The 16,012-nt window shown below is 33.2% G+C and overlaps 1 protein-coding gene across 2 annotated transcripts in view; it reads right to left on the bottom strand.

The window, feature by feature from the left end:
- Positions 1-16,012, bottom strand: part of AP3B1 (adaptor-related protein complex 3, beta 1 subunit) — a 191,498-nt gene that overhangs the window by 48,245 nt on the left and 127,241 nt on the right. For both annotated transcript variants that reach the window (XM_004678186.2, XM_012721952.1), the window contains exon 22: positions 13,847-13,953. In XM_004678186.2, coding sequence (XP_004678243.1) covers positions 13,847-13,953 — 107 coding nt within the window. The remainder of the gene's footprint in view (positions 1-13,846; positions 13,954-16,012) is intronic.

Genomic DNA, 16,012 nt, shown 5'->3' with positions numbered 1-16,012 from the left:
CTACCTTAAATTCACAAGGTAAATTTGTCAGGTCACATATTTCATGAAGCATGGATATCAAATGAAAATATGAAACAGACAGGTTTCAGGAATTATGTATTTTTAAAATGTATCATTAAAACTGAAATATGCACAAAAGCAGTAACATAATGAAGTAGGTGTTTATTATTAAGTTTCCCAAATTATCAATATTTTTTAATCTTAATCAAATCCTCTACTTCTCAATTATTTATTTTTTAAAAGATTTATTTACTTATGCATACAAAAGCTAGGGTATAGGCCAGAGATGTAGGCGGTCGAGAGGATTCACCAGAGACAGAATGGGAAGCAGAACAGGCAGGTTGACTGCAATACACTGCTGAGGGGAGCAGTGGGCAAGACAGGAAAGGTCTGCTGCTAGGTATCAAACTCAGGTAGCAGTGCTGCTAACAGCTTCATAGCACTTTAACCCCTGTGCCACCAGAGTGGCCCCTACTTCTCAATTATTTAAAAGCAAATTCCAGATATAATCTAATTTCATAGTTGGTTTATGTATCTAAAAGATACTTTCAAAGAAAACTTGTAATTCACTCATCACACTTAACAGAAAAATAAGTCCCCTTAATTTTATGTAAAATACAGTCACTGTTCACATTTCCTTGACTATCACATACATATTTTTTGAGTTGGCTTGTTTAACCAAGATATTATATTAAAATCAGAGTGTCTCTCTTAAGTTAAATCACATATTTTAAAATAAAGCTTAATGAAATTTTTGTGTTGTGTCTTTTGGGTTTTGCTTTTTTTAAGCAGTATAAAGTAGATCTTCAGTATTAATTTAACATTTGGGGAAGATATTTACTTATTTAGTAATGTGGAACAGCTGCAAGTTTAAAGAAATAACCCTTATTGATAGGGCTATTCAAGCTGCTTATAATCCCATTTGTGAATGATTTGAAAAAAGGTATATGTCTGCTATATTTTAAGTGGCTTCTACTTTGACATAAGGGTCATATACAATATTTATATATTTTTTACTCTGCTCTCTTCTCTCTGGAAAGAAATTAATTGCTTAGAATTGGTTAGGCATGTGCTCTGTCGTTAAATTCATTTTATTTTGCTTTGAAGATAACATTTTTATAACTACTAATATTTTCCATGGTTAGGTTAGATTTCTCATGTTTAAAGATTGTAACACTATTAAATAATACTTATCAGTTTTCCATAACCATGCACTGTCCTATGTTCAAAAAAATTTTGGAGAGCTTTTTAAACAGGAACAAAGGTAACAGAAATTAACTTGGTTGACAGATGCTTAAGTGATAATTATCTGATGATTAGCCAATGCAAAGTAATCTGAGCAATCTTCAAGCTTTAAATGTGTATATTTTTCTGCAAACATAATTCAGTACGAGACCAAATATGAAATAAATGCACTGATAGTAATCTAAAGAACAATCAGCCTTGGATATGTAAAATTAAATAGTAAGAAATGATGGACTCTTAAAAAGCCTTTTATTTCTTATGGTAGTAAATTTAATTAAGATAAAAGTTAAAAACCATAACCTTAAGAAAGGACTAAGTGTTCAATAAACTTTCTTAGCTCTAAAGAGAGAATTTATGGCAATCAAAACAAAAAGAAAAAGAGGCCCAAGACTTTCTTTACTATAACCTGTTTAATTCCTTAATTTCTTGTGGATTTAGATACATTTTTTTTGGGGGGAGGGTGATTTTTTTCCCCCATATAATAAACACTTGATCTGTTTTTCTCCATGTAATAAACACTAGGGCATTAATAAATATTGATACAGTTGATTTTTCATTGTGGAGAACTTTAATGTAATACTGAAAAAGCATTATGAGTACTACCTTCCAACCAGGTGTTAAATTGGTATATGTATATATTTACTTAAGAAAAATAAAAATATTTCCAATAAAAACTGAAAGTAAAGTTACCATTTCTTTTTGAAAATTGGATCCTTTATTCTAGAAAAGGGATAGATGACAATGGTCTATTACTATAAGATCTCTGAGGTAGTGCAAAATAGCGATGAAGTGGTAGTATGGCACACCTTAAAGTTTAATTAAAAAATTAAAGCTACTCATACCTAGAAGTGAATTGAATATAAGAATAAGATGGGACATGGGTAGGCAATGGAAGCACAAAATACTATCAAATTTTAATTAAAAAATGTTTTCAATTTAAGCAGACCCAGGTCAGTGATTTTTCATTATTTTTATCACAGTTCCATGACTACTGACATTTTCATCAGAACAAATAAAGGATATTCCCCAAATTTAAAATGACAAAATTATTCTTAATTTTGACTTATAATTTCTTCTTCCTCTAAACTCAAAGGAATTTGATCTTAACTGTACTTTTCTCTTAGCCTGATGCTTGACTATCCCTTAAGTTTCTAAAAAAAAAAATACACACACACACACACACACATACATATACATTTTAAAGATAGTGCTTCTACCATATTAGAAAACAAAATTTATCACAGATATGTTATCATTTGTTTTGGGAATAAGATCACACATTCAGAAAACATCTGGCACAGAACTTAGGAAACACTTGTATTCAGAAGGACTCCTTTGAGGCCCTCCCTGATGGCGCAGCAGGTGGCACAGCACTAAGAAGCTAAAACCACTTCAGCACAAGCTCGATCCCTGGCCCCGGAGGTGACCCACAATGGCGCGGCAGACCTCTCCTGACCTTCCCACTGCTCCCCTCAGCAGTATTTCGTCCATCTGCCTGTTCTGCTCCCCACTCAGTCTCTGGTGAATCCTCTTACCACCCCTGAGCCTCTGGCCTGTACCCCAGTTCTATATGTATAAATAAATAAATATTAAAAAAAAAAAAAGACTCCTTTAGAGCAATTTGTCCTTAAAGACAAACATGAAGAAAGCTCACACTTTGGAAAACAAAACCAAAATGAGCTTGTCTAGTATCAATATTTTTTAAATGAGAGACGATACCTATCTAACATAAAAGTCCACTGAAGAGAAACAGAAATCAACTTTAATTACAACCATTATAAAGCACAATTATCTTAATTAATTCTGTTACTTATGACTTAGTGAATCAGATTTTGCCTCATGAACTAAGGTTTATTTTTTCTTCATATTGTTTCAAAATCAATAGAGTAACCTTTTCAGCAAAAACAGGTCTGATAAACATGATTGTTTATGTTCCACAAACAGGATATGGTCCTCACCCTCACTGCGGACAGTTGTAACCTCAATAGTTGCCAATCTTTATCAATAGCAATACGCCTATTTGTTAGTCATTTTTCTACTTTCCTCAGATAAAGAAATTGAACTAGTGATAAATGTTAACTTCTAACAATGTATTTGGTTTATGTATTAAAAATTTTATGTCACTTCACTTGCTCAAATTTAAGTGCATAACATATGGGTTCAGCATTGTAAATCCCCCTGGGGGTGAAGAACATTAGTTACATGGCTTTTTGGTCACACTGAAAATTTAATACCACTTTTTTTGCTGGTCACAGGAGATTCCCTACTGGCTATCCATGACAACATGCACAGACCTTAGTTTAATACTGCTGCTGCTACTGTCTTCACCCTAGAATCAGTGATATACCACAGTACCCTTCAAGGAAAACAAAGTAAATAACATGGACTGTGAAAATTATCATTCTACTTGTTAGAAATAGCTCTGATATCCAAATTTTGTATCTTATTAAGTGTCAAAAGTAACGCTTATTAGATTTCAAACTATGAAAAAGTATAGAGGGAAGCAGGTGGAACTGTGGAACTTAGTTAATATAGACAATAGTATTTATGTATATATTATATATAATATGTATATTATTTTATATATCTAATCAGAGAAATGACAACTTGTAACTACAGAAATGCCTAAATGGCAAAAACTATGTCATAAAATGAGCACTTAGTATGTTCCAACCGCATACTTTTGAGGCAGTTTTTCTTCATGCTCCTACTCAATCATAAACTCTAAGGAGAGGTGTTTGGCCCATTCTGTTCACCACTATCTTTGGCACCAGCCTCATATTTTGGCCTAAACAAATATTTCCTGAACAAGTAACATACTTAATTTAATCGACATATATATAGTAAATAATTTTGAGAGATCTGAACATTGTGCTAGTAATGGAGAGGCAACCCTAAAGCTTTGGAAATTCTAAAGTGACAGGAATACATTATTATTATGCCAATTAGGTGACTCATGATGGGTTCTTTGAGAGCTTATGCTGAACAGATAACTCAGGATGGCAGTTGGCCACACCAAAAAGACAAACCATGTAATTATAAGATTGGGTCAAGAATATCAGCCTGAAGTGAAGAGGAGGGCTGGAAAATGAGTCAACCATATAAAAACTCTAGACACTTAAGTCTGATGGATTCCCTGACTGGTAATGCCAGTGGAGTAATACATGAACTTTGAATTTGGAACCTATACAGAATCTCCTTTATAGATCTTTCTTTGTTAAGTTCTAATTTATATTCTAGTGCTATAGTAAAACTATACTTCTAACTATAGTTAGAAATCAGGGTGATTTTAGAAAATTTCTAAACTTGGCAGTTGGCTTCACATGCCTTCATAGCAGGCTGGAGTACGGTGTCCTTAATACCATGTTTCACTGACTACAAATAACATACCTCATCAAACAGGGATTTACTTTTTGGAAGCTCAGCTTTTCTTTCATAGAATATTCTTGGAATTATTTACCATTCCTCAAAATATTACCTTTACATTCTATAATCATCACTTAATAAAATTTCCCAAATTAATTTCACTTAATAATCCATGAGTATTAGTCAGTTATAGAGTGGCCTATGGTTCCTCACAAGAAATGGCTCCTAAACTGGTCTTGTGTCATTCTCTGTTTACCATACCACATACTACAGATAAAATTACTTTTCTGTATGTAACATTATATGAAAAGATTGGCAGGCAATGAGTTAAGGAATTATTTTTGTATCTTCCCATGACAGTGTGTCACCACTATGTTCCTCTCAATATCAGACTTCGTCATTCTAAACTATCTGTGCTATGCTTTAATCACAATGAACTAATTTCTTTTACCCTAGGCCCAGATCAGACCTTAAGCTTTCACACACAGTAGTTCTTATATTAGGTATGTCATTATCTTTCTACCTCACTACCTAAACAAAACCTCACTACGTTTCAAGATTCAATTCTAAGATCATATATAAAAATTACTTTCTAAGAGATCCTTGCCATTCATTTTGTACCTAACAGATTTTTACTTCCAGTATACAACTTACTACAATTTTACAATTTGTGTTTCCTTCCCTAAATTGAGAGTTTCCTGCTATAATGGTCAATGACTCACCTCCTTCATTGACTTATCACTGGGCCTTTTCCTTTGATGTCTTTAAAAGCACATTTTCTAGAATTCCACATTAATTTGTCTCTTGTTATTCCATAGGATATCACTAAAGAGACTATTAAATTCCCTGTGTTAAACCATTTTCAATGTCCTGATGTTTATTTGCTTTATGGATAGCTGGTCTGTTCTTTTTTCTAAAATCCAGAAAGGACTCTTCTTACTAAGAATCTCCAACTTGACATTTTACAAACACCTGAGTCTACACATCATAAATTAATTTTGGCTGTCATTTCTCCTCCTCTTGTATTTTCTATCTTGGCTAACTGGGCACCACTATTCAGATGATCATTCAAATGGAAATCTCAGTTATCTACCTAGTCATTAAGCCCTTGTTTGCTCTCTTCATGTATAATTAGTGTTCTATACAACATCAGAAAACAAAAACCTAATCACTGTCAATTACCTGCTTAAAAATCTTCCAAATTAATTCCTTACAAAGTCTTCCTACAGTGTAACTTCCATGTTACTAACTTCATCTAGAAGTCTAACTCTCTCAATACAAAAGTTTATTAGCTCTCTCTCTCTCTCTCTATATATATATATATACACACACACACATACATACATATATACATATATATATTTTAGCTATACACATATACATACATATACACACATATACTCAAAAATGTAGTAACAGTATCCTTCATCTCTGATCTGTCATGTCTTGTATGTGAGTTTCTGTTGTTTGTTCTTCCTTAATGGTAAGCTCAGTTTTCTTCAATAAATGTCACTCTCTGTGTCTTTATTAAAATAGTCCTGGTTTCAGAATTACTTGCTTTTCTCTGCTCTTATAATGCTTTATTCAAATTTTCTGGTCAGCTTCATTCAATAAACTGTGAGCTCCTTTAGGAAGGAGAAGTCTAATAACCTGTTAATATATAATACTTAGTATAGTAACCTGGTTACCATTCTGTATTCAATAAGGAGGTATTTTAAGTGAATGAAACTACTTTAGATAATCCAGTTTAGTCTGTGCATGTCTCTGAATGCAAATATCTAGAGGATCTCACCGATGTCTAGAACAATATAAACATTAAGGGAACATTTGCCCTAATTTGCCTGATAAATTCTAGGTATGAAAGTTGTTTTTCAATGGAGGCTAATGTTGGTCATAACCATACAAACACTGCAAAAGGCACGGGCTAAAGAACCCAACCAGTATTTCACTACCCTAAAAGTCAGTTTGTCTTCCTTGTTACTATTACAATCAATTAATAGAAGTTAAAAAAAAAATTACAATGAATTCTAAATCTAAATGAGCAATTTTTATTTGCTATTATTTTCACAGTGCCTCGATCACCCATATCATGAATAAAATTTTACAAACACAAGTATAAAGGACACTCTCAAGTGTACCCCTCCCATATTTCATTATTCTTTTCCTTTTGGCATAAGCAGGTACTACTATTTGTATCTAATGGCAAACAGCAGCCAAGAATTTTTTTAAACATTTTTCTAATATGTGCACATAGGTTAACTGCATAAATTATTTTTCTAACAACTTTGAAGTTACTATTTTAACTTTTTTAAAAATTTTATTTATTTATGCACAAAGGACTGGGGCACAGGCCAGAGGTGCACAGGCGGTGAGAGGATTCACCAGAGACAGAGAGGGGAGCAAAACAGGCTGACTGATGAAGTACACTGCTGAGGGGAGAGGGCAGCTCAGGAGAGGTCTGCTGCGCCATGTGGGTCACCTCCGGGGCTGGGGATGGAACTCATGTGGAAGTGGTTTTAGCTTCTTAGTGCTGTGCTTTAACCCTCTGCGCCACCAGGGAGGACCCATATTTTAACTTTTTACAGTTAAACTTAATACAATTGTAAAAAATCTTTCTAAGTGGGTGGAGCACTGTGGATTGTGGAAGAGGTTTACGTGCACTTTGTTGGTGGGAGAGCTACAATGACCACACCTAAGGGGAGAAACCCTGTATTGTCAAAATATTAACAGAGATGTAAAGTGATGATGCTCTGTTAATAAAAAAAATTGAAAAACAAAAAAATCTTCCTACATACAGATGGCATCTACCTCACATACCTTTCTATGATGGTCCTTTTGTTCTTAGTATAATTTTTGATATAGATCTATGCTTTACATATACGTCTAGTTTATATATTTTATAGTTAAAATATGTATGTCACAACATATGTACCCCATATTCTACTGAGCAGATTTATTTCTAAGTTTTTTGCTTTTACAATATGCTAATGAAACTTCTTACAATATTTTCATTCTTACAATAGTTCATAAATAACTGTTATGGGAACTTGACTAAATATTTCTAAATTACTCTGAAGTGTGATTTTACTAATATGCATTGCTATTATTAACTATGCTTACTTTTTTTGTCAACTCTTAATGTTGTTAGTACTTTTTAATTTCTGGAAAAGTTACATACTTTTACAACTTTTTTTTACATCCTATGGTAAATTAAAAAGCAAAACAAAATACAACCCTCATACAGTAGTAGAATAAATACAAACATTTTCGGAGATATCATTTCTCTTCAATGTATTTAGAAAAAGATCTCCATTTCATACACTCAAAAATTGAAGTTTGCACAAGTCAAAGAATTTCCTTTAGACACAATGATAATAAGTAGCACACTCAAAGGTAGAAATCAGGTCTCTTGGCTCTAAATTTAATGTATTTCCCACCTTTCTAAATGAGTTATTGGTATTTTAAACTGGATCTCAGCTTAGTAGACTATGGTGGAAGATTAAGGGTATTCTGGTGGTGAGAGTGGTGTACTAATGTAATTTTGAAGAGGTATGAACCTATACCTCTAAACCATATGAAGTGTATTATAAACTGTTACCTTAACTCAAAAAAAAAAAAAAAGTGTATTCCCACAGATGCCTTTGACCTGTGGTTAGATGCTAAACAACCACAGGTATGACACTTTCATTATGGGTTTTAGAGTATTTGGGGAATTGTCTGGGAAAGCTTATAATGCAGTAAGGTCAGAACTAAAATAATTAAGTGAATACAACAATAAACTTCTTATATAACTAGCTTGAGAAGAAACATAGAAATAAAAATAATGAGATAATATTGCATGCTGATGTTTATCAGTAGAAGATATACTAAGATAACTTTCAGAGATAACTGCTGAATTAACTTCAAAACTTGTGCTCCAAGTGAAAAAAAAAATCACCTAAAGTAGAAAATATTGGTCTTTCACTCCAACATTTCTAATACCAAAGAATGATTTATTCTTACATGCAACTGTCTTTTTCCATGGCTTCCAGAAGCCTAACATTCTGAGGAAAGCTGTTTCTGTATTCACAGGGTTTGATACATAAATTTTGAATTATTAGTGTCAAGAATAATCTAGCTAAAAAAAAAAAATCACTAATGACCAAAAAATTCAGTTTGTTCACTGAAATACAACAGCAGGAACTAAAATATTCCTTCACTGTTAGCTATATATTTGGCCAAATGCCAATTAGTCTCACATAAGATGAAAACAACGTATTCATGCGTCATCTTTACTACACAGTTTGAAAAAATAAGGTCTTACTTCTCCAAAGAGGAAATGCTGATAGCAAACAAGCATATGAAAAAATGTTCAACATCACTTGTAATAAGGGAGATGCAAATTAAAACCACAATGAGATACCACCTCACCCCAGTGAGAATGGCACATCTTAAAACAACTAGCAACAACAAATGTTGGCGAGGATGTGGAGAAAAAGAAACTCTCCTGCTGCTGGAAATGCAAACGAGTATAGCCACTATGGAAAACTGTTCGGAGGTTCCTCAAACTGCTAAACACGGAGCTTCCCTATGACCCAGCAATACCACACCTAGCTATCTACCCAAAAGATAGAAAAACACTGATTCAGAAAGATGCCAGCACCCCCATGTTTATTACTGCTTTATTTATAATTGGAAAGACATAGAAACAGCCCAAATGCCCAAAAGTGGATGACTGGATTAAAAAGATGTGGTACATATACACAATGTAGTATTACTCAGCAACCCAAAACAAAACAAAACAAAACATCCACATGCCTTTTGCAACAACATGTATAGAGCTGGAGAAGATCATGCTTAGTAAAATAAGCCAGAAAGAAAAGGATAAACACCGGATGGTTTCTCTCATAGCAGGAGTATAACAGACGAGAAAATAATAATAATAATGAACAGCTAAATACCAGTGATATTTTATGGAGGTGGAGTAGGGAATGGGATCAAAAGTAGTGGGGGAGAGGGAAATACACTGGACTATGGTGATGGCACATGGGTGATTTGGTGATGGGAATCCCACAGGGAATTGCAACTGAGATAAAAAAAAAAATGCACAAATGATGTAAAAATAAACTATCATGTTATTTAAAAAAAATAAGGTCTTACTTCATAATGATAAAACTTAATATTATATCTAAAATTCTGTCTTCTGAATATATAACACAAAAGGGTTACACAGTGCAATTTTTCACATGAAAAATGTTCGGTGTGAAAAAGGGACTGTACTTTGGGTTTCACTGTAAATATTTTTATAGTTTCAAGGAATAAAATCTACCCATACTACATGAAATATACAAGGAAAATAAATTATTCACTGAAATAAATAAAAATCATTTAAGGACTAGGCAATAAGCTAAAAAGTTACATCTATTTATTTTCACAAACTCATTCAAATCATCTCAACGTAACAGTTTCATTGCTTTACAACTTCATCTCAGCTTCACAGACTCTCAGAATATTAGTTAAAAGGAAACATGGATATCTACCTTGCTATCATTTAAAGGTGACCAAACCAATGACTTGCTCAGTATTATCTAACAAATTAGCATCAGTGATTCAAAAAGACAGATGTTAAGATATAGCAATAAAAAGGAACCCAAGGTATTTTTATACATTTCCCCCCCCTTCAATTAAAAACAAATTATTGCTTTCTGGATAACACAAATATCATATCTTGATTACAGAATTGTGGAAATACCAACCATATAAAGAAAAATATCAATAATAATTTCATCATTCAGAAAAGCTTTGCCAATAAAGTAATGCATTTCTTCTACTACTCTTTCATTTGCCCTACATTTAAAAACAGTATGAACATACAAATTAACAAAATATAGATGATATACACAGTAAACTTGATCCATTTTTCACTTCATATTACCTGATTAAAATATTTAATAAAAATATCTGAAAGATTATACAACATTCTTTAATTTGACAGCAATATATTTTATGTAATATCCTGCTATCACAAGATATCTATCTGGATTGCTATCCTGGTAGTTCTAGTTACTTTCTTAGGAAAAAAAAAACCTATACATGAGATTACCAAGTCAAAGTATATTTATTTTAACAACTCTGTATTTCATCAATGGAGCAGTGTTTAATGCACATTTCACTATATTTCTCATTGACAAAGGACAACAGTTTTAGTAATTCTTGCCAAGCTCAGAGGTAAAATGGTTGATTGAATTTGCATTTACTTCTTACTAATACTGAATATTTTTATATATCTGTTGTCATGTATTTCTTTTATAAATTTTTTATCTTTTGAAATATAATATATATATGGGAAATAAATAAATCTTTTTTTTTTTTTTAATTGGCGTATACAAGCCAGAGGTGTAGGGGCAGTGAAAGGATTCACCAACGACAGAGTAGGAAGCAAAATAGGCAAATCAAGGAAGTACACCTCTGAGGGAGCAGCGGGCGGGTCAGGAGAGGTCTGCCACGCCATGTGGATCACCTCTAGGGTGGGGATAGAATTCGCACTGAAGGGGCTGCATCCTAACCTGTTGCACTATCAGGGAGGGCCCCAGAAAATAAATATATATGGCATTTTATTGAGATAGGTAATCAAATCACCACTCAAATAACAGTAAAGAATTTTTCTAAAGCCACCAACCCATGTACAAAAAACATACGGAGATAAACAATGAGAAATAAAATCTTGGTTTTTTCAAAAGTGAAAACAGCTACTTTTAGTAGGTATTATTTACTATGGTAAAAGAATAATGTATTACGGATAGAATGATTATGAGAATGGAAATCTGTTTGTATAATTTTTTTTCCTTATATTGTATTAGGCTTTTATTTTTTGGCTGTCTGATTTGTTGTTGTTTTATTTTTAAAGTAACCTCTTGACCTTCTTACACTGTTGTTAATTTGGAAGCAGTATTTGATTTCTCCACACAGGTTTAATCCCTGAAGTCCTCCCACCACCACAGCACTTGTGCTCCATCCCCTATATCCCTTATGCTCTTCCCTCTCCTGTTTTGAGCCCACTCCCTCCCTCCCCCTGTTGTATGTCTCAGATCTGTGGTCATGTAATTAAGACTTTGTCTGTTTCCTAACCCTTTGTTTAGTTCTTGTATATTCCACACATAACAGAAACCATCCAATATTCATCTTTCTCCTTCTGAGTTATTTTGCCAGAATAATTCCTTCCAGCTCTACTCATGTTACTGCAATGGCTTGATGTTATGTTTTTTGATTTCTGAGTAGTATTCTATTGTGTATATTTACCACTGCTTTTTGATCCATTCATCTTTTTTGTAGCATTTAGGTTGTTTCTAAATCTTGGCAATTGTAAACAGTGTTGCAATAAACAGAAGTGCAGTTTTCCTTTTAAATTAGTGTTTAAATGTTTTTTGGATAGATTCTTAGGAGTGGAAAATGCTGGATCATATGGTAGATTCACTTAGTGTTCTGAGGAAAATCCATATAGCTCTCCACAGGGGCTGGACCAGTTTACATTTCCACCAGTAGTGTAAAAGGGTTCTTTTTCTACCATATCGTTGCCAGCATTTGCTACTGCTAGTTTTCTAATGTGGGCCATTCTGGTATCTCATTATGGCTTTGATTTGCATTTCTCTGATATTAAGTGAGATTGAACTTTTTTTTTTATATGCTTTTTGCCAACTGCATTTCTTCTTTGGAAAAGTGTCAGTTTAGACATTCTGCCCATTTTATGTTTAGGTTGCTTGCTTTATTTTTGGTAAGTTCTGTAAGCTCTTTGTAGATGTTTGGTATCAGTTCCTTCTCAGCTGTACATTGTGCAAACATTTTATCCTATTAATTATGCTGTCTCTACCTTTTGGTTGCTGTTTCTTTTGCTGTATAGAAGCTTTTCAGTTTGGTGTAGCTCCAGTTGTTTATCTTCTCCTTTGCTTTTCCTGCTTCTGGGGATGAGTTCTCAAAGATGTTTCTGGATTTTATGTCACAGAATATTTTGCCTATGTTTTCTTCTACATATTTTATGGTTTCAAGTCTTACACTCAAGTCTTTTTATCCCATTTTGAGTTGTTTTTTTGTGTATGGTGTGAGATAGCTATCTAGTTTTGTTCTTTTGCATGTGGCAGTCCAGTTTTCCCAGCAGCATTTATTGAGGGGGCTTCCCTTGTCCCAGTGTATACTCTTTGCTCCCTTGTCAAAGGTAAGTCAATCATATACATGTGGTTAATTTCTGGACTTTCAATTCAGTTCCACTGGTTTGTGTGTCTGTTTTGTTCTAATACCATGCTACTATTATTATTATGGCTTTGTAGTATAATTTAAGGTCTGGGAGTTAATACTGTCATTCTTCCTCCTTTGAGTTAGGAAAGTTTAGGTTATTCAAGGTCCTTCAGCAATATTTTGGTCCATTTCTTTGAAGAATGCCTTTGAGATTTTTACTAGAATTACCTTTAAAAAAATTGCTTATGGTAGGATGGCCATTTTGATAATATTAATCATTCCAATCCATGAACAAGGAATGTCTTTCCATGTCTTTGTGTTTCTTCTATTTCTTTTAACAAAGTTTGGCAATTCTCCTTTTATAAGTCTTTCACCTCCTTTGTTAGGTTTATTCCCATGCACTTAATGCTTTTGGTACAAGTGTATATGAGATGGTTTTCTTAATTTCTTCCTCTTTAGACTGATTGTTTATTTTTGGAAGGCCTCTGATTTTTGTGTATTGATTTTGTGGCCTATTACCTTATTGGTTTATTTTTTTAGTTTTTTTCATGGATTTTTTTTTTTTTAGGATTCCCTATATATACTATTATATCATCTATACATAATGATAGTCTTACTTCTTCTTTTCCAATCTGGACATTTATTTCTTTCTCTTGTATAACTGCTCTAGTTAGGACTTCCATTATTATATTATATCACTGGTGTAGACAACAATTCTTTATGACAGAATTTATATATATAAATGAATTCAATAGGACAAAGAATCTTTCATGTAACAGATACATAACTGTACCAGAAAATTTTACAAATAATAATTAAATGAGGATAAACAATAAGCAGAAGAAAACACGGGTAATGGTATGAGTAAAACAAATTTTTAAAAAAAGGTTTTTGCAAAATTAGAAGGTTGAATCTCAAATGGATTTGTTAGAATTTTATCAAGCATTGACTTCAATTATTTGTATTTCAGTAAGAAAGATAATATCATCATTTAAAAACTAATGTAATAATTCTGGAAATTACTTACACTAACAATTGATGAAGAAGTTGACAAGTTTAAACCTTCAAGATCAGCTATCAAACTTGGAGAAAGAGCTGGTGTGGGAAGTGCAACTGGAGTGGAGAGTTGATTAACTGTAAGAAAAGGCTCAATTTAGCAAAAGTTTATGAAAATTTAATTCATATTATAAAAACAGATTATTACTTTATTTGTAGTTCTAATTACATTACTTTAATTAATAAATCTATAACGATTTTATTTAACAGTCTGAGTTAGTTAAATTATCATCAAATCATGACAGTTAGCCTGAACTTCCAATACATAATGGCAAGGTGGCCGAAAAGGTCTGTAAAGGGCAATGGGTGTAGTGTGATGACATGATTCTAAGAAGCTTAAAACTTATTTCCCTGAATCATATAGTGTTACAAACCAATGTTACAATGCACAAAAAAAGATGGCATATCCTGAAGGATATAAACATATGAGTAATATAGTTTCTGAAAATTTATCATAAAACATTATTTCTGACATTTATCACCAGTAACTTCACAAAAAGAAAAAAACTGATTTTCTTTTTCAGATTAATATGAAAAATAAAAAGTTTTCAATAAATTCTCTGGTTGATTTAGAAATGTTGAAAAAGGGTGTTGAGGCCTTCCCTGGTGGCGCAGCGGGTTAAAGCACAGCACTGAGAATCTAAAGCCGCTTCCACATGAGTTCCATTCCTGCCTGCCCCAGAGGTGACCACATGGTGCAGCAGACCTCTCCTGACCCGCCCGCTGCTCTCCTCAGCAGTGTACTTCGTCGATCTGCTTGTTCTGTTCCCTACTCTGTCTCTGGTGAAGCCTCTCACCGCCCCTGAGCCTCTGGCCTGTACCCCAGTTCTGTATGCACAAATAAATAAATCTTTAAAAAAAAAAGGGGGTGCTGAATTCCTTTTTCATTTTATTCTCTATTCTAAAAAGAGAGATGCCCAGTCTACATAATTCCCTTCTAATTACACTTTGTAAGCAAAAGCTATATTTTAAAGAAATATTTGACTGACTTTAAAATTCCTTTGTTCTTGAGATCAGATACCTCAAAATTTGAAAATCTAAAATATGCAATGATCATGTTACTCCTAATAAGAATCTTCAAAGACTTACAAATGACTATGATGATTAAAGTCCAATCCCTTGGAACTCGCCATGGGGTAGGGTTAAAGTCTAAATGCTATCAAGCTATCACCAGTCATTGAGGCATGAGTTCAATCCCTTGTCAGGGAGCTAACCCACATGGTGCAACAGACCTCTCCTGTCTCACCTGCTTCTCCCTTCAGTAGTCTATTTCAGTAGATCTGTCTTTTCTGCTTCGCACTCTGTCTTTCGTGAATCCTCTCATCCCCCGCATCTCTGGCCTACACCCCAGTTCTTGTATACATAAGTAAATAATAAAAAAAAACTATTAAAAAATAAAGTCCAAAATGAAAAATGATGTAAAAATATATATTAAATAAAATATTAAAAAGATATAAACTAAAACTAGAACCTCAAAAAAGAAAAAAATGAAGTTTACCTCCTCAATTAAAGGCAAAAGGTCCTTAGGAGTCTAGTTCTTAACATGGTCCAAAAGATTTCTGTGATGATGAAATATACAATTGGCCACTAGTCACATATGGCAATTGTACCCTTGAAAAGTGCTAATATGATTGAAGAACTGCATTTTAAATTTTAATTTAAATTCAAGAAGTGACCACATATTGGGTCATGTAAGACTAGCTTATCTCCAATACAGTAATTACCCCTTATGTTTTATCTCTACCAAGTAATAGTTTCCAAGATCTTGTTTCATGTTGTGAGCCTATATACTACTATATACCTAGAAAATATTTTCTGCCTTGGCTCATCTTGCAGTTTTTCCCTAATAAGACACCATTTGGAAGGAAGGCACAACCTGACTCAATTAAACATAGCTTCAATGTACTTTTGTTTCACAGCTATACATGGCCAAACATTTATAACTGTACTTTTCATCAATACAAATTTACAATTCTGTGTGAGCAGACTTTAATATAGTAATTTTTAGTGCTTGTAATTGTTCAATTGTATGTTGATAGAAAAAAATTAAGATGGACCCACCCTGTGGAGCAACAGGTTAAAGTGCAGCACTCTTAAACTGTCCACAGACACTGAAGCCTGAGTTTGATCCCCGGCC

The sequence above is a fragment of the Condylura cristata genome, unplaced genomic scaffold (assembly GCF_000260355.1).
Source record: "Condylura cristata isolate star-nosed mole 26May11 unplaced genomic scaffold, ConCri1.0 scaffold00007, whole genome shotgun sequence".
Lineage (NCBI taxonomy): Eukaryota > Metazoa > Chordata > Mammalia > Eulipotyphla > Talpidae > Condylura > Condylura cristata.
The sequence above is the reverse complement of the archived record's forward strand: the minus strand, read 5'-3'. Positions and strand labels throughout refer to the sequence as shown.